Source organism: Oncorhynchus mykiss, chromosome 6, assembly GCF_013265735.2.
Source record: "Oncorhynchus mykiss isolate Arlee chromosome 6, USDA_OmykA_1.1, whole genome shotgun sequence".
NCBI lineage: Eukaryota > Metazoa > Chordata > Actinopteri > Salmoniformes > Salmonidae > Oncorhynchus > Oncorhynchus mykiss.
Genome location: NC_048570.1, coordinates 85,599,577 through 85,625,723, shown reverse-complemented (window position 1 = coordinate 85,625,723; position 26,147 = coordinate 85,599,577). Strand labels below are relative to the sequence as shown.

The 26,147-nt window shown below is 38.2% G+C and overlaps 1 protein-coding gene across 3 annotated transcripts in view; it reads left to right on the top strand.

The window, feature by feature from the left end:
* The window catches only part of LOC110506192 (DEP domain-containing protein 7), a 39,197-nt gene extending 17,734 nt beyond the window's left edge, over positions 1–21,463 (top strand). For all 3 annotated transcript variants that reach the window (XM_036981301.1, XM_036981300.1, XM_036981299.1), the window contains exons 3-9: positions 1,517–1,647; positions 1,777–1,969; positions 4,902–5,122; positions 5,443–5,585; positions 5,795–5,920; positions 20,865–20,943; positions 21,082–21,463. In XM_036981301.1, coding sequence (XP_036837196.1) covers positions 1,517–1,647; positions 1,777–1,969; positions 4,902–5,122; positions 5,443–5,585; positions 5,795–5,920; positions 20,865–20,943; positions 21,082–21,296 — 1,108 coding nt within the window. In that variant the 3' untranslated portion in view covers positions 21,297–21,463. The remainder of the gene's footprint in view (positions 1–1,516; positions 1,648–1,776; positions 1,970–4,901; positions 5,123–5,442; positions 5,586–5,794; positions 5,921–20,864; positions 20,944–21,081) is intronic.
* The last annotated feature ends 4,684 nt before the right edge of the window (positions 21,464–26,147 follow it).

Sequence of the window (26,147 nt, the reverse complement as noted above, 5' to 3'; positions counted from 1 at the left end):
CGCCAGGACCGCAAATACATATTCCATCTAGACACCGTTTCCCTGGAGCACACAAACTATACATACCTTGGTCTAAACATCAGCGGCACAGGTAACTTCCACCTAAAAGAAAGTGATTCCCAAACCTTCCAAAACAAAGCCATCACCTACAGAGAGATGAACCTGGAGAAGAGTCCCCTAAGAAAGCTGGTCCTTGGGGCTCTGTTCACAAACACAAACACACCCCACAGAGCCCCAGGACAGTAACACAATTAAACCCAACCAAATCATGAGGAAACAAAAAGATAATTACTTGACACATTGGAAAGAATTAACAAAAAACAGAGCAAACTAGAATGCTATTTGGCCCTAAACAGAGAGTACACAGTGGCAGAATACCTGTCCACTGTGACTGACCCAAACTTAAGGAAAGCTTTGACTATGTACAGACTCAGTGAGCAAAGCCTTGCTGGCTCTCAAGGGAAGACAGGCTATGTTCTCACTGCCCACAAAATTAGGTGGAAACTGAGCTGCACTTCCTAACCTCCTGCCCAATGTATGACCATATTAGAGACACATATTTCCTTCAGATTACATAGATCCACAAAGAAATTGAAAACTAACCTAACTAATCTATTGGGTGAAATACCACAGTGTGCTGTCACAGCAGCAAGATTTGTGACCTGTTGCCACAAGAAAAGGTCAACCAGGGAAGAACAAACACATTGTAAATACAACCCATATTTATGATTATTTATTTTCCCTTTTGTTCCTTAACCATTTGTACATCGTTACGACACTGTATATATACATAATATGACATTTGAAATGTCTTTATTCTTTTGGAACGTCTGTGAGTGTAATGTTTACTGTTCATTTGTATTGTTTATTTCACTTTTGTTTATTATCTACTTCACTTGCTTTGGCAATGTTAACATATGTGTCCCATGCCAATAAAGCCCCTTGAATTGAGTAGAGTAGAGTAGAGTAGAGTAGAGTAGAGTAGAGTTAGTGAGTGAGTTAGTGAGTGAGTGAGTGAGTTAGTGAGTGAGTGAGTTAGTGAGTGAGTTAGTGAGTGAGTGAGTGAGTGAGTGAGTGAGTGAGTGAGTGAGTGAGTGAGTGAGTTAGTGAGTGAGTGAGTGAGTGAGTGAGATAGATAGATACAGTAGATAGATAGATAGATAAAATGTCAGAGCCACACGTTTAGGTGAACTGTGCTCCCAAGGAGTTTTATATAAAAACACACCAAGCTCACTCTTGAGGCAAAGTAAGATTGCACCAAGTACAGTGTTTAAAATGTCAAATTGACTGATTCTATCAAAAGCCAAAGAGGAGCGTGGAACTATATTGGTCGAGAGTATTTGTTTTGCTAAATGTGTTTTCCCACCTATTTCATCAAATCATCTTTCACTAAGTAGACATATTCTGGTCACCTGTGATTGAACATGTTCTAAATGCTGCTTTGAGTTCCAGTAATAACAGGTCTGTGATTGCCCCCATCATGTCCACTGATTTCTCTCAATATGGTTGTCCTCAGTAAAGAGGACCAGTACTCCAACAGCCACTCTCCGGTCAAAACAGACAAATCACTAGAGGACGTGTTGGGGAACCTCAACATCACCTCAACCATCACCCCACAGATGATCAACCTCGGCCTCTCACAGGAGTGTAAGTGTCCATAGAAAATATATGTTGGCATGTGTCCCTGAATGATTATCAGTGTGTGTTTGTTACTTTGGTGGTGTGTATGTGTGGTAAAGTGTCCGTTATAGTGACTTGTCTTCCTGTTTTCCTCAGTGGTGGGCGAGGTGTGGCGCCAGCAGACGGTGTTCAGGCTGCTACAGCTGATAGAGCTCCCCCTTCTGGAGAGTCTGTTGGAGGGAGAGGAGCGGCCCAGGCCCCCTCTACACAGCATGGACAGTGACCCAGACCTGCTCTACACATCCAGCTACCTGGACAGAGAGGTCCTGAAGGCCTTCAGCGAAGCACAGTACGTATCCTACTACTACTACTACTACTACTAGTCCTACTACTACTAGTCCTACTACTACTACTAGTCCTACTACTACTACTACTCATACTACTACTACTACTACTACTAGTCCTACTACTACTAGTCCTACTACTACTACTAGTCCTACTACTACTAGTCCTACTACTACTACTAGTCCTACTACTACTCATCCTACTACTACTACTAGTCCTACTACTAGTCCTACTACTACTAGTCCTACTACTACTACTAGTCATACTACTACTCATCCTACTACTACTACTACTACTAGTCCTACTACTACTAGTCCTACTACTACTAGTCCTACTACTACTACTACTACTAGTCCTACTACTACTCATCCTACTACTACTACTAGTCCTACTACTACTACTACTAGTCCTACTACTACTACTAGTCCTACTACTACTAGTCCTACTACTACTCGTCCTACTACTACTACTAGTCCTACTACTAGTCCTACTAGTCCTACTACTACTACTAGTCCTACTACTACTCGTCCTACTACTACTACTCATCCTACTACTACTACTAGTCCTACTACTACTACTACTAGTCCTACTACTACTAGTCCTACTACTACTAGTAGTCCTACTACTACTACTACTAGTCCTACTACTACTAGTCCTACTACTACTAGTCCTACTACTACTAGTAGTCCTACTACTACTACTACTAGTCCTACTACTACTCATCATACTACTACTACTCATCCTACTACTACTACTAGTCCTACTACTACTACTACTAGTCCTACTACTACTAGTCCTACTACTACTACTAGTCCTACTACTACTAGTCCTACTACTACTAGTCCTACTACTACTAGTAGTCCTACTACTACTACTACTAGTCCTACTACTACTCATCATACTACTACTACTCATCCTACTACTACTACTAGTCCTACTACTACTACTACTAGTCCTACTACTACTAGTCCTACTACTACTACTAGTCCTACTACTACTAGTCCTACTACTACTAGTCCTACTACTACTAGTAGTCCTACTACTACTACTACTAGTCCTACTACTACTAGTCCTACTACTACTCATCCTACTAGTCCTACTACTAGTCCTACTAGTCCTACTACTACTCATCCTACTACTACTACTAGTCCTACTACTACTACTAGTCCTACTACTACTAGTCCTACTACTACTAGTAGTCCTACTACTACTACTACTAGTCCTACTACTACTAGTCCTACTACTACTCATCCTACTACTACTACTAGTCCTACTACTACTCATCCTACTACTACTACTACTACTAGTCCTACTACTACTCATCCTACTACTACTACTACTACTAGTCCTACTACTACTACTACTAGTCCTACTACTACTCATCCTACTAGTCCTACTACTACTACTAGTCCTACTACTACTTCTAGTCCTACTACTACTACTACTCATCCTACTACTACTACTAGTCCTACTACTACTACTACTAGTCCTACTACTAGTCCTACTAGTACTAGTCCTACTACTACTACTACTCCTACTACTACTAGTCCTACTAGTCCTACTACTACTCATCCTACTACTACTACTAGTCCTACTACTACTAGTCCTACTACTACTACTACTAGTCCTACTACTACTAGGCCTACTAATAGTCCTACTACTACTACTAGTCCTACTACTACTAGTCCTACTACTACTAATATTAGTCCTACTACTACTATTACTACTAATAATATTAGTCCTACTACTGCTGCTGCTACTACTACTACTACTATTACTACTACTAATATTAGTCCTACTACTACTACTACTACTACTACTACTATTACTACTACTAATATTAGTCCTACTACTACTACTACTATTACTACTACTAATATTAGTCCTGCTACTACTACTACTGCTACTAATATTAGTACTACTACTACTACTACTACTACTAGTCCTATTTCTAGTACTTCTCTCCGTCTCTCTTTCCTTCCTCATCCCCCCCACCCTCTTCCATGTAATTGTTTGTTCCAGGCATGGGTAAGGACAGTGAAAGGACATTCACAGGCATAAGGCTGATTGACTGACTAGCTACAGTTAAAGCTGGCTGAGCACATTCAATAACTTTCATGTTATACATAAAGCAGACGATTTTGATCACAGAAGGCAGTGAAAGGACATTCACTGACTAGCTACAGTTAAAGCTGGCTGAGCACATTCAATAACTTTCATGTTATACATAAAGCAGACGATTTTGATCACAGAAGGCCTGTCTCTAATAAAGTGACATCTCCATTCTCTCCCACTCCCTGTGAATCATAGTCTACATATTTATCTGACTGGCAGAAATGTATGGCCGGTAGACTTGTTAAGCTTTGGTTGGCGTGTGTATTGTATGTCCAGCCTTTCAACATGTTGCAGCCAGACGCCTAGCGTAGCCTCTGTCACAGCAGGGCAGGGTTTTGTAATGGAGCTGGTGTTTGTGTGCGTGTCAGTGAGGGCCTCTCTCTGTGTTGATGCTGCCCCCAGGGCTCTCGGGCACTCAGGGACAAATGGCCAACTGACTGCAGTCACTGGGCTGTGGTTTGTCTGACAGTCAAGAGCAGCTTGATTAAACCTGTCTGTCTCTCTCTGATCTTTCTCTCTCCTTTCCCCTCTCTCTCTTTATTGGCATGGGAAACGTATGTTTACATTGCCAAAGCAAGTGAAATAGATAATAAACATAAGCCAAATACCCTCTTCTCTTTCTCTATCGCTCTGATCTAGCTCTCTTTCTGTCTTTCTCTCCGATCTCTCTGATCTCTTTCTCTCTCACTGATCTCTCGCTCTTTCTCTCACTATCTCTCTCTGATATCTCTCTCTGATATCTCTCTCTCTCTTCTTCTCTCTCCTCTTTAGATTAGTTTCATTTACTTCATCACTTATAATCTCCTCCCTCCCTCTCTCAGGGCTGATGAGTGGTTGTCGGCGGCGGTGGACTGTTTGGAGTTCCTGCCAGATTACTTGGTGGTTGAGGTGAGCAGGGGTCTGCCCCGCTGCGGTGAGGACCAGGGCCAGTGTAAGAGCCTGGTGTATGGGATCCTGGTCCAGCACTACGGAGAGACACAGCACCCTCCACTACTCAGCAACCACGTCTTCGACATCCACTCCAGCATCTCTGAACTACTGGGTAAGACAGCCATATACATGGTCTATGTGGTCTAGGGCATTTCCCCTGTCTAAATGGGTTTAGACTTTTTAATATCAAGTATTATGCAAGGGATTCATTCAGCTGATTAAACCAGTACGTGAAAGCCCAAACGTCATGACTGGGGACAGAGAGGGGGGGGTTCAGATTTCTCTGCTGACTCTCAGCGAGGACCCTGAAGCCACACCTGGGTTTATCAACTAGTTTGGCTAAGATCCTCTCTCATGAATTCACACACCTGTGATTCCTCCCAGCCTGTCAGGGACGGTAACAGCTATCCTGTCCTCTCTGTGTGTCCATAGTGAATGGGAAGAGGGAGCAGGCTCTGGAGGCCCTACAGCTGTGTCTGAAACTACAGGACTCTCGCAGTAAAGAGGAGCTACGCAGACTGCTGCGATTCATGGCCGTCGCTGCCAAACCGCAGGAGGTCAAACTGCACAAAGAGGTGAGGGGGGGGGGGATGTGTGTGTGTATACTGCTATAGCTCTCACTGACTGTTTGTGTGTGTGTGTGCATATACTACTACAGCCCTCCCTGACTGTTTGTGTGTGTGTTTGTGTCTTCCAAACTACTCCAAGAGGTCAAGGTTCATATCTAGCAGCCACTCTCTATATCCTGTATGTAGGAAGATGTGAACGTTGTGTTGTTTTCCAGGTAGAGAACAGGATGGCGGTGAAGAGATCTTTCTCTAGTGCCATCGTCTACAGCATGAGACTGGCCAAGGGGAAGGTTGACCTGCTGGTGCTGTTTATGGTGGAAAACCACTGTGACGTCTTCAAGGTGTGTGTGCACTCATCTTTTATCAGACTGTGTGTGAATAGGTGAACAGGTAGGCGTGGGTGTGTGTGTTTGTGTGTGTGTGTGGGTAGGTGGGGGATTAATATGATGTTTTGCACTTGTCTGAACTATATAGACTAAAGACATCTGGGTCAGTGTGCTGAGACTGTTGACACAGTCTGTTAATAGACTGTTTACTACTCAAACAGTCTGTTAGACTGTTTACCTCTCAAACTGTCTGTTCATAGACTGTTTACCTCTCAAACTGTCTGTTAATAGACTGTTTACTACTCAAACTGTCTGTTAATAGACTGTTTACTACTCAAACTGTCTGTTCATAGACTGTTTACTACTCAAACTGTCTGTTAATAGACTGTTTACTACTCAAACTGTCTGTTCATAGACTGTTTACTACTCAAACTGTCTGTTCATAGACTGTTTACTACTCAAACTGTCTGTTCATAGACTGTTTACTACTCAAACTGTCTGTTCATAGAATGTTTACTACTCAAACTGTCTGTTAATAGACTGTTTACTACTCAAACTGTCTGTTCATAGACTGTTTACTACTCAAACTGTCTGTTCATAGACTGTTTACTACTCAAACTGTCTGTTCATAGACTGTTTACTACTCAAACTGTCTGTTCATAGACTGTTTACTACTCAAACTGTCTGTTCATAGACTGTTTACTACTCAAACTGTCTGTTCATAGACTGTTTACTACTCAAACTGTCTGTTAAGACTGTTTACTACTCAAACTGTCTGTTCATAGACTGTTTACCTCTCAAACTGTCTGTTAAGACTGTTTACTACTCAAACTGTCTGTTAATAGACTGTTTACTACTCAAACTGTCTGTTCATAGACTGTTTACTACTCAAACTGTCTGTTCATAGACTGTTTACTACTCAAACTGTCTGTTCATAGACTGTTTACTACTCAAACTGTCTGTTAATAGACTGTTTACTACTCAAACTGTCTGTTAAGACTGTTTACTACTCAAACTGTCTGTTAAGACTGTTTACTACTCAAACTGTCTGTTAATAGACTGTTTACTACTCAAACTGTCTGTTCATAGACTGTTTACTACTCAAACTGTCTGTTCATAGACTGTTTACTACTCAAACTGTCTGTTCATAGACTGTTTACTACTCAAACTGTCTGTTAAGACTGTTTACTACTCAAACTGTCTGTTAATAGACTGTTTACTACTCAAACTGTCTGTTAAGACTGTTTACTACTCAAACTGTCTGTTAAGACTGTTTACTACTCAAACTGTCTGTTCATAGACTGTTTACTACTCAAACTGTCTGTTCATAGACTGTTTACTACTCAAACTGTCTGTTCATAGACTGTTTACTACTCAAACTGTCTGTTCATAGACTGTTTACTACTCAAACTGTCTGTTAAGACTGTTTACTACTCAAACTGTCTGTTAATAGACTGTTTACTACTCAAACTGTCTGTTCATAGACTGTTTACTACTCAAACTGTCTGTTAAGACTGTTTACTACTCAAACTGTCTGTTCATAGACTGTTAACTACTCAAACTGTCTGTTCATAGACTGTTTACTACTCAAACTGTCTGTTCATAGACTGTTTACTACTCAAACTGTCTGTTCATAGACTGTTTACTACTCAAACTGTCTGTTCATAGACTGTTAACTACTCAAACTGTCTGTTAAGACTGTTTACTACTCAAACTGTCTGTTCATAGACTGTTTACTACTCAAACTGTCTGTTCATAGACTGTTTACTACTCAAACTGTCTGTTCATAGACTGTTTACTACTCAAACTGTCTGTTCATAGACTGTTAACTACTCAAACTGTCTGTTCATAGACTGTTTACTACTCAAACTGTCTGTTCATAGACTGTTTACTACTCAAACTGTCTGTTAAGACTGTTTACTACTCAAACTGTCTGTTCATAGACTGTTAACTACTCAAACTGTCTGTTCATAGACTGTTTACTACTCAAACTGTCTGTTCATAGACTGTTTACTACTCAAACTGTCTGTTCATAGACTGTTTACTACTCAAACTGTCTGTTCATAGACTGTTAACTACTCAAACTGTCTGTTAAGACTGTTTACTACTCAAACTGTCTGTTCATAGACTGTTTACTACTCAAACTGTCTGTTCATAGACTGTTTACTACTCAAACTGTCTGTTCATAGACTGTTTACTACTCAAACTGTCTGTTCATAGACTGTTAACTACTCAAACTGTCTGTTCATAGACTGTTTACTACTCAAACTGTCTGTTCATAGACTGTTTACCTCTCAAACTGTCTGTTAAGACTGTTTATTACTCAAACTGTCTGTTCATAGACTGTTTACTACTCAAACTGTCTGTTAAGACTGTTTATTACTCAAACTGTCTGTTCATAGACTGTTTACTACTCAAACTGTCTGTTAATAGACTGTTTACCTCTCAAACTGTCTGTTAAGACTGTTTATTACTCAAACTGTCTGTTCATAGACTGTTTATTACTCAAACTGTCTGTTAAGACTGTTTATTACTCAAACTGTCTGTTAATAGACTGTTTACTACTCAAACTGTCTGTTAATAGACTGTTTACTACTCAAACTGTCTGTTCATAGACTGTTTACTACTCAAACTGTCTGTTCATAGACTGTTTACCACTCAAACTGTCTGTTCATAGACTGTTTACTACTCAAACTGTCTGTTAAGACTGTTTACTACTCAAACTGTCTGTTAAGACTGTTTACTACTCAAACTGTCTGTTAATAGACTGTTTACTACTCAAACTGTCTGTTAATAGACTGTTTACTACTCAAACTGTCTGTTCATAGACTGTTTACTACTCAAACTGTCTGTTAATAGACTGTTTACTACTCAAACTGTCTGTTCATAGACTGTTTACTACTCAAACTGTCTGTTCATAGACTGTTTACTACTCAAACTGTCTGTTCATAGACTGTTTATTACTCAAACTGTCTGTTAAGACTGTTTACTACTCAAACTGTCTGTTCATAGACTGTTTACTACTCAAACTGTCTGTTCATAGACTGTTTACCACTCAAACTGTCTGTTCATAGACTGTTTACTACTCAAACTGTCTGTTAAGACTGTTTACTACTCAAACTGTCTGTTAAGACTGTTTACTACTCAAACTGTCTGTTCATAGACTGTTTACTACTCAAACTGTCTGTTCATAGACTGTTAACTACTCAAACTGTCTGTTAAGACTGTTTACTACTCAAACTGTCTGTTCATAGACTGTTTACTACTCAAACTGTCTGTTCATAGACTGTTTACTACTCAAACTGTCTGTTCATAGACTGTTTACTACTCAAACTGTCTGTTCATAGACTGTTAACTACTCAAACTGTCTGTTCATAGACTGTTTACTACTCAAACTGTCTGTTCATAGACTGTTTACCTCTCAAACTGTCTGTTAAGACTGTTTATTACTCAAACTGTCTGTTCATAGACTGTTTACTACTCAAACTGTCTGTTAAGACTGTTTATTACTCAAACTGTCTGTTCATAGACTGTTTACCTCTCAAACTGTCTGTTAAGACTGTTTATTACTCAAACTGTCTGTTCATAGACTGTTTATTACTCAAACTGTCTGTTAAGACTGTTTATTACTCAAACTGTCTGTTAATAGACTGTTTACTACTCAAACTGTCTGTTAATAGACTGTTTACTACTCAAACTGTCTGTTCATAGACTGTTTACTACTCAAACTGTCTGTTCATAGACTGTTTACCACTCAAACTGTCTGTTCATAGACTGTTTACTACTCAAACTGTCTGTTAAGACTGTTTACTACTCAAACTGTCTGTTAAGACTGTTTACTACTCAAACTGTCTGTTAATAGACTGTTTACTACTCAAACTGTCTGTTAATAGACTGTTTACTACTCAAACTGTCTGTTCATAGACTGTTTACTACTCAAACTGTCTGTTAATAGACTGTTTACTACTCAAACTGTCTGTTCATAGACTGTTTACTACTCAAACTGTCTGTTCATAGACTGTTTACTACTCAAACTGTCTGTTCATAGACTGTTTATTACTCAAACTGTCTGTTAAGACTGTTTACTACTCAAACTGTCTGTTCATAGACTGTTTACTACTCAAACTGTCTGTTCATAGACTGTTTACCACTCAAACTGTCTGTTCATAGACTGTTTACTACTCAAACTGTCTGTTAAGACTGTTTACTACTCAAACTGTCTGTTAAGACTGTTTACCTCTCAAACTGTCTGTTAAGACTGTTTACTACTCAAACTGTCTGTTAATAGACTGTTTACTACTCAAACTGTCTGTTCATAGACTGTTTACTACTCAAACTGTCTGTTAATAGACTGTTTACTACTCAAACTGTCTGTTCATAGACTGTTTACTACTCAAACTGTCTGTTAAGACTGTTTACTACTCAAACTGTCTGTTAAGACTGTTTACTACTCAAACTGTCTGTTAATAGACTGTTTACTACTCAAACTGTCTGTTAATAGACTGTTTACTACTCAAACTGTCTGTTCATAGACTGTTTACTACTCAAACTGTCTGTTAATAGACTGTTTACTACTCAAACTGTCTGTTCATAGACTGTTTACTACTCAAACTGTCTGTTCATAGACTGTTTACTACTCAAACTGTCTGTTCATAGACTGTTTATTACTCAAACTGTCTGTTAAGACTGTTTACTACTCAAACTGTCTGTTCATAGACTGTTTACTACTCAAACTGTCTGTTCATAGACTGTTTACTACTCAAACTGTCTGTTCATAGACTGTTTACTACTCAAACTGTCTGTTAAGACTGTTTACTACTCAAACTGTCTGTTCATAGACTGTTTACTACTCAAACTGTCTGTTCATAGACTGTTTACTACTCAAACTGTCTGTTCATAGACTGTTTACTACTCAAACTGTCTGTTCATAGACTGTTTACTACTCAAACTGTCTGTTCATAGACTGTTTACTACTCAAACTGTCTGTTCATAGACTGTTTACTACTCAAACTGTCTGTTCATAGACTGTTTACTACTCAAACTGTCTGTTCATAGACTGTTTACTACTCAAACTGTCTGTTAAGACTGTTTACTACTCAAACTGTCTGTTAATAGACTGTTTACTACTCAAACTGTCTGTTCATAGACTGTTTACTACTCAAACTGTCTGTTAAGACTGTTTACTACTCAAACTGTCTGTTCATAGACTGTTAACTACTCAAACTGTCTGTTCATAGACTGTTTACTACTCAAACTGTCTGTTCATAGACTGTTTACTACTCAAACTGTCTGTTCATAGACTGTTTACTACTCAAACTGTCTGTTCATAGACTGTTAACTACTCAAACTGTCTGTTAAGACTGTTTACTACTCAAACTGTCTGTTCATAGACTGTTTACTACTCAAACTGTCTGTTCATAGACTGTTTACTACTCAAACTGTCTGTTCATTGACTGTTTACTACTCAAACTGTCTGTTCATAGACTGTTAACTACTCAAACTGTCTGTTCATAGACTGTTTACTACTCAAACTGTCTGTTCATAGACTGTTTACTACTCAAACTGTCTGTTAAGACTGTTTACTACTCAAACTGTCTGTTCATAGACTGTTAACTACTCAAACTGTCTGTTCATAGACTGTTTACTACTCAAACTGTCTGTTCATAGACTGTTTACTACTCAAACTGTCTTTTCATAGACTGTTTACTACTCAAACTGTCTGTTCATAGACTGTTAACTACTCAAACTGTCTGTTAAGACTGTTTACTACTCAAACTGTCTGTTCATAGACTGTTTACTACTCAAACTGTCTGTTCATAGACTGTTTACTACTCAAACTGTCTGTTCATAGACTGTTTACTACTCAAACTGTCTGTTCATAGACTGTTAACTACTCAAACTGTCTGTTCATAGACTGTTTACTACTCAAACTGTCTGTTCATAGACTGTTTACCTCTCAAACTGTCTGTTAAGACTGTTTATTACTCAAACTGTCTGTTCATAGACTGTTTACTACTCAAACTGTCTGTTAAGACTGTTTATTACTCAAACTGTCTGTTCATAGACTGTTTACCTCTCAAACTGTCTGTTAAGACTGTTTATTACTCAAACTGTCTGTTAATAGACTGTTTACTACTCAAACTGTCTGTTCATAGACTGTTTACTACTCAAACTGTCTGTTCATAGACTGTTTACCACTCAAACTGTCTGTTCATAGACTGTTTACTACTCAAACTGTCTGTTAAGACTGTTTACTACTCAAACTGTCTGTTAAGACTGTTTACTACTCAAACTGTCTGTTAATAGACTGTTTACTACTCAAACTGTCTGTTAATAGACTGTTTACTACTCAAACTGTCTGTTCATAGACTGTTTACTACTCAAACTGTCTGTTAATAGACTGTTTACTACTCAAACTGTCTGTTCATAGACTGTTTACTACTCAAACTGTCTGTTCATAGACTGTTTACCTCTCAAACTGTCTGTTAAGACTGTTTATTACTCAAACTGTCTGTTAATAGACTGTTTACTACTCAAACTGTCTGTTAATAGACTGTTTACTACTCAAACTGTCTGTTCATAGACTGTTTACTACTCAAACTGTCTGTTCATAGACTGTTTACCACTCAAACTGTCTGTTCATAGACTGTTTACTACTCAAACTGTCTGTTAAGACTGTTTACTACTCAAACTGTCTGTTAAGACTGTTTACTACTCAAACTGTCTGTTAATAGACTGTTTACTACTCAAACTGTCTGTTAATAGACTGTTTACTACTCAAACTGTCTGTTCATAGACTGTTTACTACTCAAACTGTCTGTTAATAGACTGTTTACTACTCAAACTGTCTGTTCATAGACTGTTTACTACTCAAACTGTCTGTTCATAGACTGTTTACTACTCAAACTGTCTGTTCATAGACTGTTTATTACTCAAACTGTCTGTTAAGACTGTTTACTACTCAAACTGTCTGTTCATAGACTGTTTACTACTCAAACTGTCTGTTCATAGACTGTTTACTACTCAAACTGTCTGTTCATAGACTGTTTACTACTCAAACTGTCTGTTAAGACTGTTTACTACTCAAACTGTCTGTTCATAGACTGTTTACTACTCAAACTGTCTGTTCATAGACTGTTTACTACTCAAACTGTCTGTTCATAGACTGTTTACTACTCAAACTGTCTGTTCATAGACTGTTTACTACTCAAACTGTCTGTTCATAGACTGTTTACTACTCAAACTGTCTGTTCATAGACTGTTTACTACTCAAACTGTCTGTTCATAGACTGTTTACTACTCAAACTGTCTGTTCATAGACTGTTTACTACTCAAACTGTCTGTTAAGACTGTTTACTACTCAAACTGTCTGTTAATAGACTGTTTACTACTCAAACTGTCTGTTCATAGACTGTTTACTACTCAAACTGTCTGTTAAGACTGTTTACTACTCAAACTGTCTGTTCATAGACTGTTAACTACTCAAACTGTCTGTTCATAGACTGTTTACTACTCAAACTGTCTGTTCATAGACTGTTTACTACTCAAACTGTCTGTTCATAGACTGTTTACTACTCAAACTGTCTGTTCATAGACTGTTAACTACTCAAACTGTCTGTTAAGACTGTTTACTACTCAAACTGTCTGTTCATAGACTGTTTACTACTCAAACTGTCTGTTCATAGACTGTTTACTACTCAAACTGTCTGTTCATTGACTGTTTACTACTCAAACTGTCTGTTCATAGACTGTTAACTACTCAAACTGTCTGTTCATAGACTGTTTACTACTCAAACTGTCTGTTCATAGACTGTTTACTACTCAAACTGTCTGTTAAGACTGTTTACTACTCAAACTGTCTGTTCATAGACTGTTAACTACTCAAACTGTCTGTTCATAGACTGTTTACTACTCAAACTGTCTGTTCATAGACTGTTTACTACTCAAACTGTCTTTTCATAGACTGTTTACTACTCAAACTGTCTGTTCATAGACTGTTAACTACTCAAACTGTCTGTTAAGACTGTTTACTACTCAAACTGTCTGTTCATAGACTGTTTACTACTCAAACTGTCTGTTCATAGACTGTTTACTACTCAAACTGTCTGTTCATAGACTGTTTACTACTCAAACTGTCTGTTCATAGACTGTTAACTACTCAAACTGTCTGTTCATAGACTGTTTACTACTCAAACTGTCTGTTCATAGACTGTTTACCTCTCAAACTGTCTGTTAAGACTGTTTATTACTCAAACTGTCTGTTCATAGACTGTTTACTACTCAAACTGTCTGTTAAGACTGTTTATTACTCAAACTGTCTGTTCATAGACTGTTTACCTCTCAAACTGTCTGTTAAGACTGTTTATTACTCAAACTGTCTGTTAATAGACTGTTTACTACTCAAACTGTCTGTTCATAGACTGTTTACTACTCAAACTGTCTGTTCATAGACTGTTTACCACTCAAACTGTCTGTTCATAGACTGTTTACTACTCAAACTGTCTGTTAAGACTGTTTACTACTCAAACTGTCTGTTAAGACTGTTTACTACTCAAACTGTCTGTTAATAGACTGTTTACTACTCAAACTGTCTGTTAATAGACTGTTTACTACTCAAACTGTCTGTTCATAGACTGTTTACTACTCAAACTGTCTGTTAATAGACTGTTTACTACTCAAACTGTCTGTTCATAGACTGTTTACTACTCAAACTGTCTGTTCATAGACTGTTTACTACTCAAACTGTCTGTTCATAGACTGTTTATTACTCAAACTGTCTGTTAAGACTGTTTACTACTCAAACTGTCTGTTCATAGACTGTTTACTACTCAAACTGTCTGTTCATAGACTGTTTACCACTCAAACTGTCTGTTCATAGACTGTTTACTACTCAAACTGTCTGTTAAGACTGTTTACTACTCAAACTGTCTGTTAAGACTGTTTACTACTCAAACTGTCTGTTAATAGACTGTTTACTACTCAAACTGTCTGTTAATAGACTGTTTACTACTCAAACTGTCTGTTCATAGACTGTTTACTACTCAAACTGTCTGTTAATAGACTGTTTACTACTCAAACTGTCTGTTCATAGACTGTTTACTACTCAAACTGTCTGTTCATAGACTGTTTACTACTCAAACTGTCTGTTCATAGACTGTTTATTACTCAAACTGTCTGTTAAGACTGTTTACTACTCAAACTGTCTGTTCATAGACTGTTTACTACTCAAACTGTCTGTTCATAGACTGTTTACTACTCAAACTGTCTGTTCATAGACTGTTTATTACTCAAACTGTCTGTTAAGACTGTTTACTACTCAAACTGTCTGTTCATAGACTGTTTACTACTCAAACTGTCTGTTCATAGACTGTTTACTACTCAAACTGTCTGTTCATAGACTGTTTACTACTCAAACTGTCTGTTCATAGACTGTTTACTACTCAAACTGTCTGTTCATAGACTGTTTACTACTCAAACTGTCTGTTCATAGACTGTTTACTACTCAAACTGTCTGTTCATAGACTGTTTACTACTCAAACTGTCTGTTCATAGACTGTTTACTACTCAAACTGTCTGTTCATAGACTGTTTACTACTCAAACTGTCTGTTCATAGACTGTTTACTACTCAAACTGTCTGTTAAGACTGTTTACTACTCAAACTGTCTGTTAATAGACTGTTTACTACTCAAACTGTCTGTTCATAGACTGTTTACCACTCAAACTGTCTGTTAAGACTGTTTACTACTCAAACTGTCTGTTCATAGACTGTTAACTACTCAAACTGTCTGTTCATAGACTGTTTACTACTCAAACTGTCTGTTCATAGACTGTTTACTACTCAAACTGTCTGTTCATAGACTGTTTACTACTCAAACTGTCTGTTCATAGACTGTTAACTACTCAAACTGTCTGTTAAGACTGTTTACTACTCAAACTGTCTGTTCATAGACTGTTTACTACTCAAACTGTCTGTTCATAGACTGTTTACTACTCAAACTGTCTGTTCATTGACTGTTTACTACTCAAACTGTCTGTTCATAGACTGTTAACTACTCAAACTGTCTGTTCATAGACTGTTTACTACTCAAACTGTCTGTTCATAGACTGTTTACTACTCAAACTGTCTGTTAAGACTGTTTACTACTCAAACTGTCTGTTCATAGACTGTTAACTACTCAAACTGTCTGTTCATAGACTGTTTACTACTCAAACTGTCTGTTCATAGACTGTTTACTACTCAAACTGTCTTTTCATAGACTGTTTACTACTCAAACTGTCTGTTCATAGACTGTTAACTACTCAAACTGTCTGTTAAGACTGTTTACTACTCAAACTGTCTGTTCATAGACTGTTTACTACTCAAACTGTCTGTTCATAGACTGTTTACTACTCAAACTGTCTGTTCATAGACTGTTTACTACTCAAACTGTCTGTTCATAGACTGTTAACTACTCAAACTGTCTGTTCATAGACTGTTTACTACTCAAACTGTCTGTTCATAGACTGTTTACCTCTCAAACTGTCTGTTAAGACTGTTTATTACTCAAACTGTCTGTTCATAGACTGTTTACTACTCAAACTGTCTGTTAAGACTGTTTATTACTCAAACTGTCTGTTCATAGACTGTTTACCTCTCAAACTGTCTGTTAAGACTGTTTATTACTCAAACTGTCTGTTAATAGACTGTTTACTACTCAAACTGTCTGTTAATAGACTGTTTACTACTCAAACTGTCTGTTCATAGACTGTTTACTACTCAAACTGTCTGTTCATAGACTGTTTACCACTCAAACTGTCTGTTCATAGACTGTTTACTACTCAAACTGTCTGTTAAGACTGTTTACTACTCAAACTGTCTGTTAAGACTGTTTACTACTCAAACTGTCTGTTAATAGACTGTTTACTACTCAAACTGTCTGTTAATAGACTGTTTACTACTCAAACTGTCTGTTCATAGACTGTTTACTACTCAAACTGTCTGTTAATAGACTGTTTACTACTCAAACTGTCTGTTCATAGACTGTTTACTACTCAAACTGTCTGTTCATAGACTGTTTACTACTCAAACTGTCTGTTCATAGACTGTTTATTACTCAAACTGTCTGTTAAGACTGTTTACTACTCAAACTGTCTGTTCATAGACTGTTTACTACTCAAACTGTCTGTTCATAGACTGTTTACCACTCAAACTGTCTGTTCATAGACTGTTTACTACTCAAACTGTCTGTTAAGACTGTTTACTACTCAAACTGTCTGTTAAGACTGTTTACTACTCAAACTGTCTGTTAATAGACTGTTTACTACTCAAACTGTCTGTTAATAGACTGTTTACTACTCAAACTGTCTGTTCATAGACTGTTTACTACTCAAACTGTCTGTTAATAGACTGTTTACTACTCAAACTGTCTGTTCATAGACTGTTTACTACTCAAACTGTCTGTTCATAGACTGTTTACTACTCAAACTGTCTGTTCATAGACTGTTTATTACTCAAACTGTCTGTTAAGACTGTTTACTACTCAAACTGTCTGTTCATAGACTGTTTACTACTCAAACTGTCTGTTCATAGACTGTTTACTACTCAAACTGTCTGTTCATAGACTGTTTACTACTCAAACGGTCTGTTCATAGACTGTTTACTACTCAAACTGTCTGTTCATAGACTGTTTACTACTCAAACTGTCTGTTCATAGACTGTTTACTACTCAAACTGTCTGTTAATAGACTGTTTACTACTCAAACTGTCTGTTAATAGACTGTTTACCACTCAAACTGTCTGTTCATAGACTGTTTACTACTCAAACTGTCTGTTAAGACTGTTTACTACTCAAACTGTCTGTTCATAGACTGTTTACTACTCAAACTGTCTGTTAAGACTGTTTACTACTCAAACTGTCTGTTCATAGACTGTTTACTACTCAAACTGTCTGTTAAGACTGTTTACTACTCAAACTGTCTGTTCATAGACTGTTTACTACTCAAACTGTCTGTTCATAGACTGTTTACTACTCAAACTGTCTGTTCATAGACTGTTTACTACTCAAACTGTCTGTTAAGACTGTTTACTACTCAAACTGTCTGTTCATAGACTGTTTACTACTCAAACTGTCTGTTCATAGACTGTTTACTACTCAAACTGTCTGTTCATAGACTGTTTACTACTCAAACTGTCTGTTCATAGACTGTTTACTACTCAAACTGTCTGTTCATAGACTGTTTACTACTCAAACTGTCTGTTCATAGACTGTTTACTACTCAAACTGTCTGTTCATAGACTGTTTACTACTCAAACTGTCTGTTCATAGACTGTTTACTACTCAAACTGTCTGTTAAGACTGTTTACTACTCAAACTGTCTGTTAATAGACTGTTTACTACTCAAACTGTCTGTTCATAGACTGTTTACTACTCAAACTGTCTGTTAAGACTGTTTACTACTCAAACTGTCTGTTCATAGACTGTTAACTACTCAAACTGTCTGTTCATAGACTGTTTACTACTCAAACTGTCTGTTCATAGACTGTTTACTACTCAAACTGTCTGTTCATAGACTGTTTACTACTCAAACTGTCTGTTCATAGACTGTTAACTACTCAAACTGTCTGTTAAGACTGTTTACTACTCAAACTGTCTGTTCATAGACTGTTTACTACTCAAACTGTCTGTTCATAGACTGTTTACTACTCAAACTGTCTGTTCATTGACTGTTTACTACTCAAACTGTCTGTTCATAGACTGTTAACTACTCAAACTGTCTGTTCATAGACTGTTTACTACTCAAACTGTCTGTTCATAGACTGTTTACTACTCAAACTGTCTGTTAAGACTGTTTACTACTCAAACTGTCTGTTCATAGACTGTTAACTACTCAAACTGTCTGTTCATAGACTGTTTACTACTCAAACTGTCTGTTCATAGACTGTTTACTACTCAAACTGTCTTTTCATAGACTGTTTACTACTCAAACTGTCTGTTCATAGACTGTTAACTACTCAAACTGTCTGTTAAGACTGTTTACTACTCAAACTGTCTGTTCATAGACTGTTTACTACTCAAACTGTCTGTTCATAGACTGTTTACTACTCAAACTGTCTGTTCATAGACTGTTTACTACTCAAACTGTCTGTTCATAGACTGTTAACTACTCAAACTGTCTGTTCATAGACTGTTTACTACTCAAACTGTCTGTTCATAGACTGTTTACCTCTCAAACTGTCTGTTAAGACTGTTTATTACTCAAACTGTCTGTTCATAGACTGTTTACTACTCAAACTGTCTGTTAAGACTGTTTATTACTCAAACTGTCTGTTCATAGACTGTTTACCTCTCAAACTGTCTGTTAAGACTGTTAACTACTCAAACTGTCTGTTAATAGACTGTTTACTACTCAAACTGTCTGTTCATAGACTGTTTACTACTCAAACTGTCTGTTAATAGACTGTTTACTACTCAAACTGTCTGTTCATAGACTGTTTACTACTCAAACTGTCTGTTCATAGACTGTTTACTACTCAAACTGTCTGTTCATAGACTGTTTATTACTCAAACTGTCTGTTAAGACTGTTTACTACTCAAACTGTCTGTTCATAGACTGTTTACTACTCAAACTGTCTGTTCATAGACTGTTTACCACTCAAACTGTCTGTTCATAGACTGTTTACTACTCAAACTGTCTGTTAAGACTGTTTACTACTCAAACTGTCTGTTAAGACTGTTTACTACTCAAACTGTCTGTTAATAGACTGTTTACTACTCAAACTGTCTGTTAATAGACTGTTTACTACTCAAACTGTCTGTTCATAGACTGTTTACTACTCAAACTGTCTGTTAATAGACTGTTTACTACTCAAACTGTCTGTTCATAGACTGTTTACTACTCAAACTGTCTGTTCATAGACTGTTTACTACTCAAACTGTCTGTTCATAGACTGTTTATTACTCAAACTGTCTGTTAAGACTGTTTACTACTCAAACTGTCTGTTCATAGACTGTTTACTACTCAAACTGTCTGTTCATAGACTGTTTACTACTCAAACTGTCTGTTCATAGACTGTTTACTACTCAAACGGTCTGTTCATAGACTGTTTACTACTCAAACTGTCTGTTCATAGACTGTTTACTACTCAAACTGTCTGTTCATAGACTGTTTATTACTCAAACTGTCTGTTAAGACTGTTTACTACTCAAACTGTCTGTTCATAGACTGTTTACCTCTCAAACTGTCTGTTAATAGACTGTTTACTACTCAAACTGTCTGTTAAGACTGTTTACTACTCAAACTGTCTGTTCATAGACTGTTTACTACTCAAACTGTCTGTTAAGACTGTTTACTACTCAAACTGTCTGTTCATAGACTGTTTACTACTCAAACTGTCTGTTCATAGACTGTTTACTACTCAAACTGTCTGTTAAGACTGTTTACTACTCAAACTGTCTGTTCATAGACTGTTTACTACTCAAACTGTCTGTTCATAGACTGTTTACTACTCAAACTGTCTGTTAATAGACTGTTTACTACTCAAACTGTCTGTTCATAGACTGTTTATTACTCAAACAGTGGGATGAACTTTGAATAGGACTTCATGAAAGACACTGATCTGAACACTCTAAAGGGGTTCTTTGGCTGTCCCCATAGGAGAACCCTTTGAAGAACCCTCCTTGGTTCCAGGTAGAACCCTTTCGGGTTCCATGTAGAACCCTCTGTGGAAAGGGTTCTACCTGGAACCAAAAAGGGTTCTCCTATGGGGACAGCCGAAGAACCCTTTTGGAACCCTTTTTTGGTGTGTAAAGTGTGTAAAGTGTGTAATGCCTAGCCAGGCTACCATATCTCTGATAGCTTTAATATTGGAGTCGAGCTCCAACAGTGAGTACAGTTTGTAAACAGAGTTGTGTGTGTGAGATTAAACAGATGAAGCAGCACTGATCACATGGTTTAACTTATATGATCCTCTCCTCTCAGATTCCAGGGTCGTTGCACAAACTTGTGAGCGATAGACTGACCAACATTGTGAAGGGGAAAGACCCACAAGTCTTAACAGGTATGGGAGCTTTTGGTGTCTGTTTTGTTTGATTGTACGTCTGTCTATCTGTACTAATATATGACAAAGCTTTACCTCCCTTCTGTGTTTTGTGTGGTGAATGAAGACGTAATGCCTTCTATCTTTCTCTTCACTCAGCCTCTACATATTGCAGGCGAGTCAATGGAAGAGCGTACGTGGAGAGCAAACAGAAGACCACCAAAGAGGAACTATGGGCTCTACTGAAGACGATCCACGAGAACCCCAAACTGTCCAACAAAGAGAAGAGACGCTTGCTGGGACAGTTCTACAAGGGGCATCCTGAGATCTTTGTCCAGTACTTTGGAAGCAGATTGTCAAGTGATGATCTGTAGCTAACTAGGGTGATATTTAAGTGAATAACTAATGTATTATTTGTAAAATAAAAAGACAAAGGTGATGTAAATGTTGTAAAAATGCAGTGTACTAATAGATTTTATTTACTTCACTCATGTGAAGAGTTGAATGTGAAAGCTTTAATAAAATGTGAGAATTGTTTTTATAAGTTCATGTGGAATTCTCTTCTTTTGACTGTTACAGGGCCAATCATCTCTGATGACATTTTGATAATAGAATTTCATGTTCAAATTGGATGTCAGCCTTATGAAGTAGAGATTGTCTCAGAAAGAAATGAACCCATTTGTCCTGTCTTCCAGTGCAATTGGGACATTCAACAATTTGTTCAGAAATAAGTTCAGAAAATTACAGTCCTAGACAACTTCCCAGAAATATAATTTAAATACACCGTTTAGAGACTACAAGTGTCTGTCAAAATATAATAGATATTATTTGACATTTATCCGGTTCCTATGGAAACAGGCTGAACAAAAAGTGTTATTGAGAACTAATAGTGTGACAGATGCACATGGCTTCTAGTGTTCTATTCCTCAACAAAACCTCGGGTCTGCTGCCACTTTGGGAGAAGGTCAGAATGCGTTCTGCGTATCCTGTTTCAATGAATGTATTCTTTCTCTGTGGTTACACAATACGGAGATGGTGTGGGGAATAAAGATGAAGGGTTTCAGGATAGGCTGACGTGAGGCCGTCCAGTCTAGTCCACGCTGTCATGTGGTTTGCTCACACAATATCATTCAAAGTATAACAATGTCCAGAGATTGAGATCAGGCCGGAGGAAATTTGAAATCCACAAATTTGAGTCCTATTTATTTTCCCACTGTTGTAAACATTCATTGAAATTCATATCCATATTCATACCATCCCTCGAGTTCTTTCTGGTCTCTGTAGCTCAACCAACAGAGTAGCTGCCTCAGCAATAGAGAGACTATTGTTACTCAACAGCTGACAGTTGCATACCTAGACTCATTCATTCTCTGGGTTTCCATATCCCATATTGTCCCAGAGAAGACAGACTTCTTAGCCTGCATTCCCCAACGCTACGTCAACATCTTGTTTGTCAAGGCAGCAACAACTTGGCTTCAGGAGAAAGAAAGTCAATCAGTATAGGGACGCCTAATTGGTTAAACAGGTTCTGTGATACTGATGTGACTTAATGGCCTAGTTTAGCATACTAGATCAGGAAAGTGCTTGTCACAGTTTTCAGGGTCCCTAACCGCATCTCACTAAGATCATTTAGGTTACCAATAACTGTATTTACACATGTAGACACATTACTGGCTGAACTGGTCATTACCCAGAGTTCTAGGAAAACTGCAAAATGTCTGTGTCATCAGTATTCTTAGTGAAATGAGGAACCTGACAAGAAATTCCCAGTCCACACAGTATTCATTTAGGTTAAGTTACCAATACTTGTGTTACCTGCTGTTGAAGTATTACTTTTATAAATTGGACATTCACCAGATTTTGAGGAAAGGATATAATGTTGGTGTCCATCACTGTGTCTAGTGAAGTGAGGAATCTGACAAGACCTTCCCAGCCCACAGACAGTACTCAGGGTTTCTCAATGGATGGTCTTGTCCGTTCACAGACAGTACTCAGGGTTTCTCAATGGATGGTCTTGTCCGTTCGCAGACAGTACTCAGGGTTTCTCAATGGATGGTCTTGTCCGTTCGCAGACAGTACTCAGGGTTTCTCAATGGATGGTCTTGTCCGTTCGCAGACAGTACTCAGGGTTTCTCAATGGATGGTCTTGTCCGTTCAGACAGTACTCAGGGTTTCTCAATGGATGGTCTTGTCCGTTCACAGACAGTGCTCAGGGTTTCTCAATGGATGGTCTTGTCCGTTCAGACAGTACTCAGGGTTTCTTAACGTATACTCTTGTCCGTTCACAGACAGTACTCAGGGTTTCTTAACGTATGCTCTTGTCCGTTCACAGACAGTGCTCAGGGTTTCTTAACGTATACTCTTGTCCGTTCACAGACAGTACTCAGGGTTTCTTAACGTATGGTCTTGTCTGTTCACAGACAGTACTCAGGGTTTCTTAACGTATGGTCTTGTCCGTTCACAGACAGTACTCAGGGTTTCTTAACATATGGTCTTGTCTGTTCACAGACAGTACTCAGGGTTTCTTAACGTATACTCTTGTCTGTTCACAGACAGTACTCAGGGTTTCTTAACGTATGGTCTTGTCCGTTCACAGACAGTACTCAGGGTTTCTTAACGTATGCTCTTGTCCGTTCACAGACAGTACTCAGGGTTTCTTAACGTATACTCTTGTCCGTTCACAGACAGTACTCAGGGTTTCTTAACGTATGCTCTTGTCCGTTCACAGACAGTACTCAGGGTTTCTTAACGTATACTCTTGTCTGTTCACAGACAGTACTCAGGGTTTCTTAACGTATGGTCTTGTCTGTTCACAGACAGTACTCAGGGTTTCTTAACGTATGGTCTTGTCCGTTCACAGACAGTACTCAGGGTTTCTTAACGTATGCTCTTGTCCGTTCACAGACAGTACTCAGGGTTTCTTAACGTATACTCTTGTCCGTTCACAGACAGTACTCAGGGTTTCTTAACGTATGGTCTTGTCCGTTCACAGACAGTACTCAGGGTTTCTTAACGTATGCTCTTGTCCGTTCACAGACAGTACTCAGGGTTTCTTAACGTATGCTCTTGTCCGTTCACAGACAGTACTCAGGGTTTCTTAACGTATGCTCTTGTCCGTTCACAGACAGTACTCAGGGTTTCTTAACGTATGCTCTTGTCCGTTCACAGACAGTACTCAGGGTTTCTTAACGTATGCTCTTGTCCGTTCACAGACAGTACTCAGGGTTTCTTAACGTATACTCTTGTCCGTTCACAGACAGTACTCAGGGTTTCTTAACGTATACTCTTGTCCGTTCACAGCTGTAGTTAAGGGAGATGCCCGTCATAACCCGACAGCACTTCACCTTTACATATTTTGAAACTTAAACATACTTCAAAGTCCAGTACAGAATCTTGTTGCCCGTTTTGACTTGAGTCCTATTCAGGTCTCGATACATGACTGATTTGTAGCAGCGGAAGAGGCCTGGTCTCATAGTCTCTTGATAAAGCTACTGAATTCCACACATTGATGTGGGAATGAGCTCTTTGGGCCAATTGTAAAGAATTAACTAGCAGCAGATGAATGAAGCAAAACAAATTCGTAGTCCTCCCGTGACCCATAAGTGGTTCCCAACCAACAGTTTAGGAACTACTAGGATACTGAATGCTGCATAACAATCCAGTTGACATAAGGGTCTGATTAGACAACAGAGACACACAGTAGCTACAGTGTTTGAAACCCGGGTTACACAGCACATCCTGATGTAGAGGATCCACAGTCCTGTTTGAGACTGGACATCCTACAGACACTTCTGTTTACTTGACTAACTAGCAGTCGCTTCACAATAAAATCTTGTAAAAACCATTCAGATGGGGGTAGCATACTAATGTAAAAACCATTCAGATGGGGGTAACATACTAATGTAAAAACCATTCAGATGGGGTAGCATACTAATGTAAAAACCATTCAGATGGGGGTAACATACTAATGTAAAAACCATTCAGATGGGGTAGCATACTAATGTAAAAACCATTCAGATGGGGTAGCATACTAATGTAAAAACCATTCAGATGGGGTAGCATACTAATGTAAAAACCATTCAGATGGGGTAGCATACTAATGTAAAAACCATTCAGATGGGGTAGCATACTAATGTAAAAACCATTCAGATGGGGTAGCATACTAATGTAAAAACCATTCAGATGGGGTAGCATACTAATGTAAAAACCATTCAGATGGGGTAGCATACTAATGTAAAAACCATTCAGATGGGGTAGCATACTAATGTTAAAACCATTCAGATGGGGTAGCATTCTAATGTAAAAAACATTCAGATGGGGTAGCATACTAATGTAAAAACCATTCAGATGGGGTAGCATACTAATGTAAAAAACATTCAGATGGGGTAGCATACTAATGTAAAAACCATTCAGATGGGGTAGCATACTAATGTAAAAACCATTCAGATGGGGTAGCATACTAATGTTAAAACCATTCAGATGGGGTAGCATACTAATGTAAAAACCATTCAGATGGGGTAGCATACTAATGTAAAAACCATTCAGATGGGGTAGCATACTAATGTAAAAACCATTCAGATGGGGTAGCATACTAATGTAAAAACCATTCAGATGGGATAGCATACTAATGTAAAAACCATTCAGATGGGGGTAGCATACTAATGTAAAACCATTCAGATGGGGTAGAATACTAATGTAAAAACCATTCAGATGGGGTAGCATACTAATGTAAAAACCATTCAGATGGGGTAGCATTCTAATGTAAAACCATTCAGATGGGGTAGCATACTAATGTAAAAACCATTCAGATGGGGTAGCATACTAATGTAAAAACCATTCAGATGGGGTAGCATACTAATGTAAAAACCATTCAGATGGGGTAGCATACTAATGTAAAAACCATTCAGATGGGGTAGCATACTAATGTTGTTCTTCAAACGGAAGGGAAAGCATGTAGAATAGAGAAAGGAGAGTGGTGGAGAGAGAGGAGTGGAGGAGAGAGAGGAGTGGAGGAGAGAGGAGAGTGGAGGAGAGAGAGGAGTGGAGGAGAGAGAGGAGTGGAGGAGAGAGAGCAGTAAAGGAGAGAGGAGTGGAGGAGAGAGAGGAGAGTGGAGGAGAGAGAGTGAAGGAGTGGAGGAGAGAGAGGAGTGGAGGAGAGAGAGGAGTGGAGGAGAGAGGAGTAAAGGAGAAAGGAGAGTGGAGGAGAGAGAGGAGTGGAGGAGAGA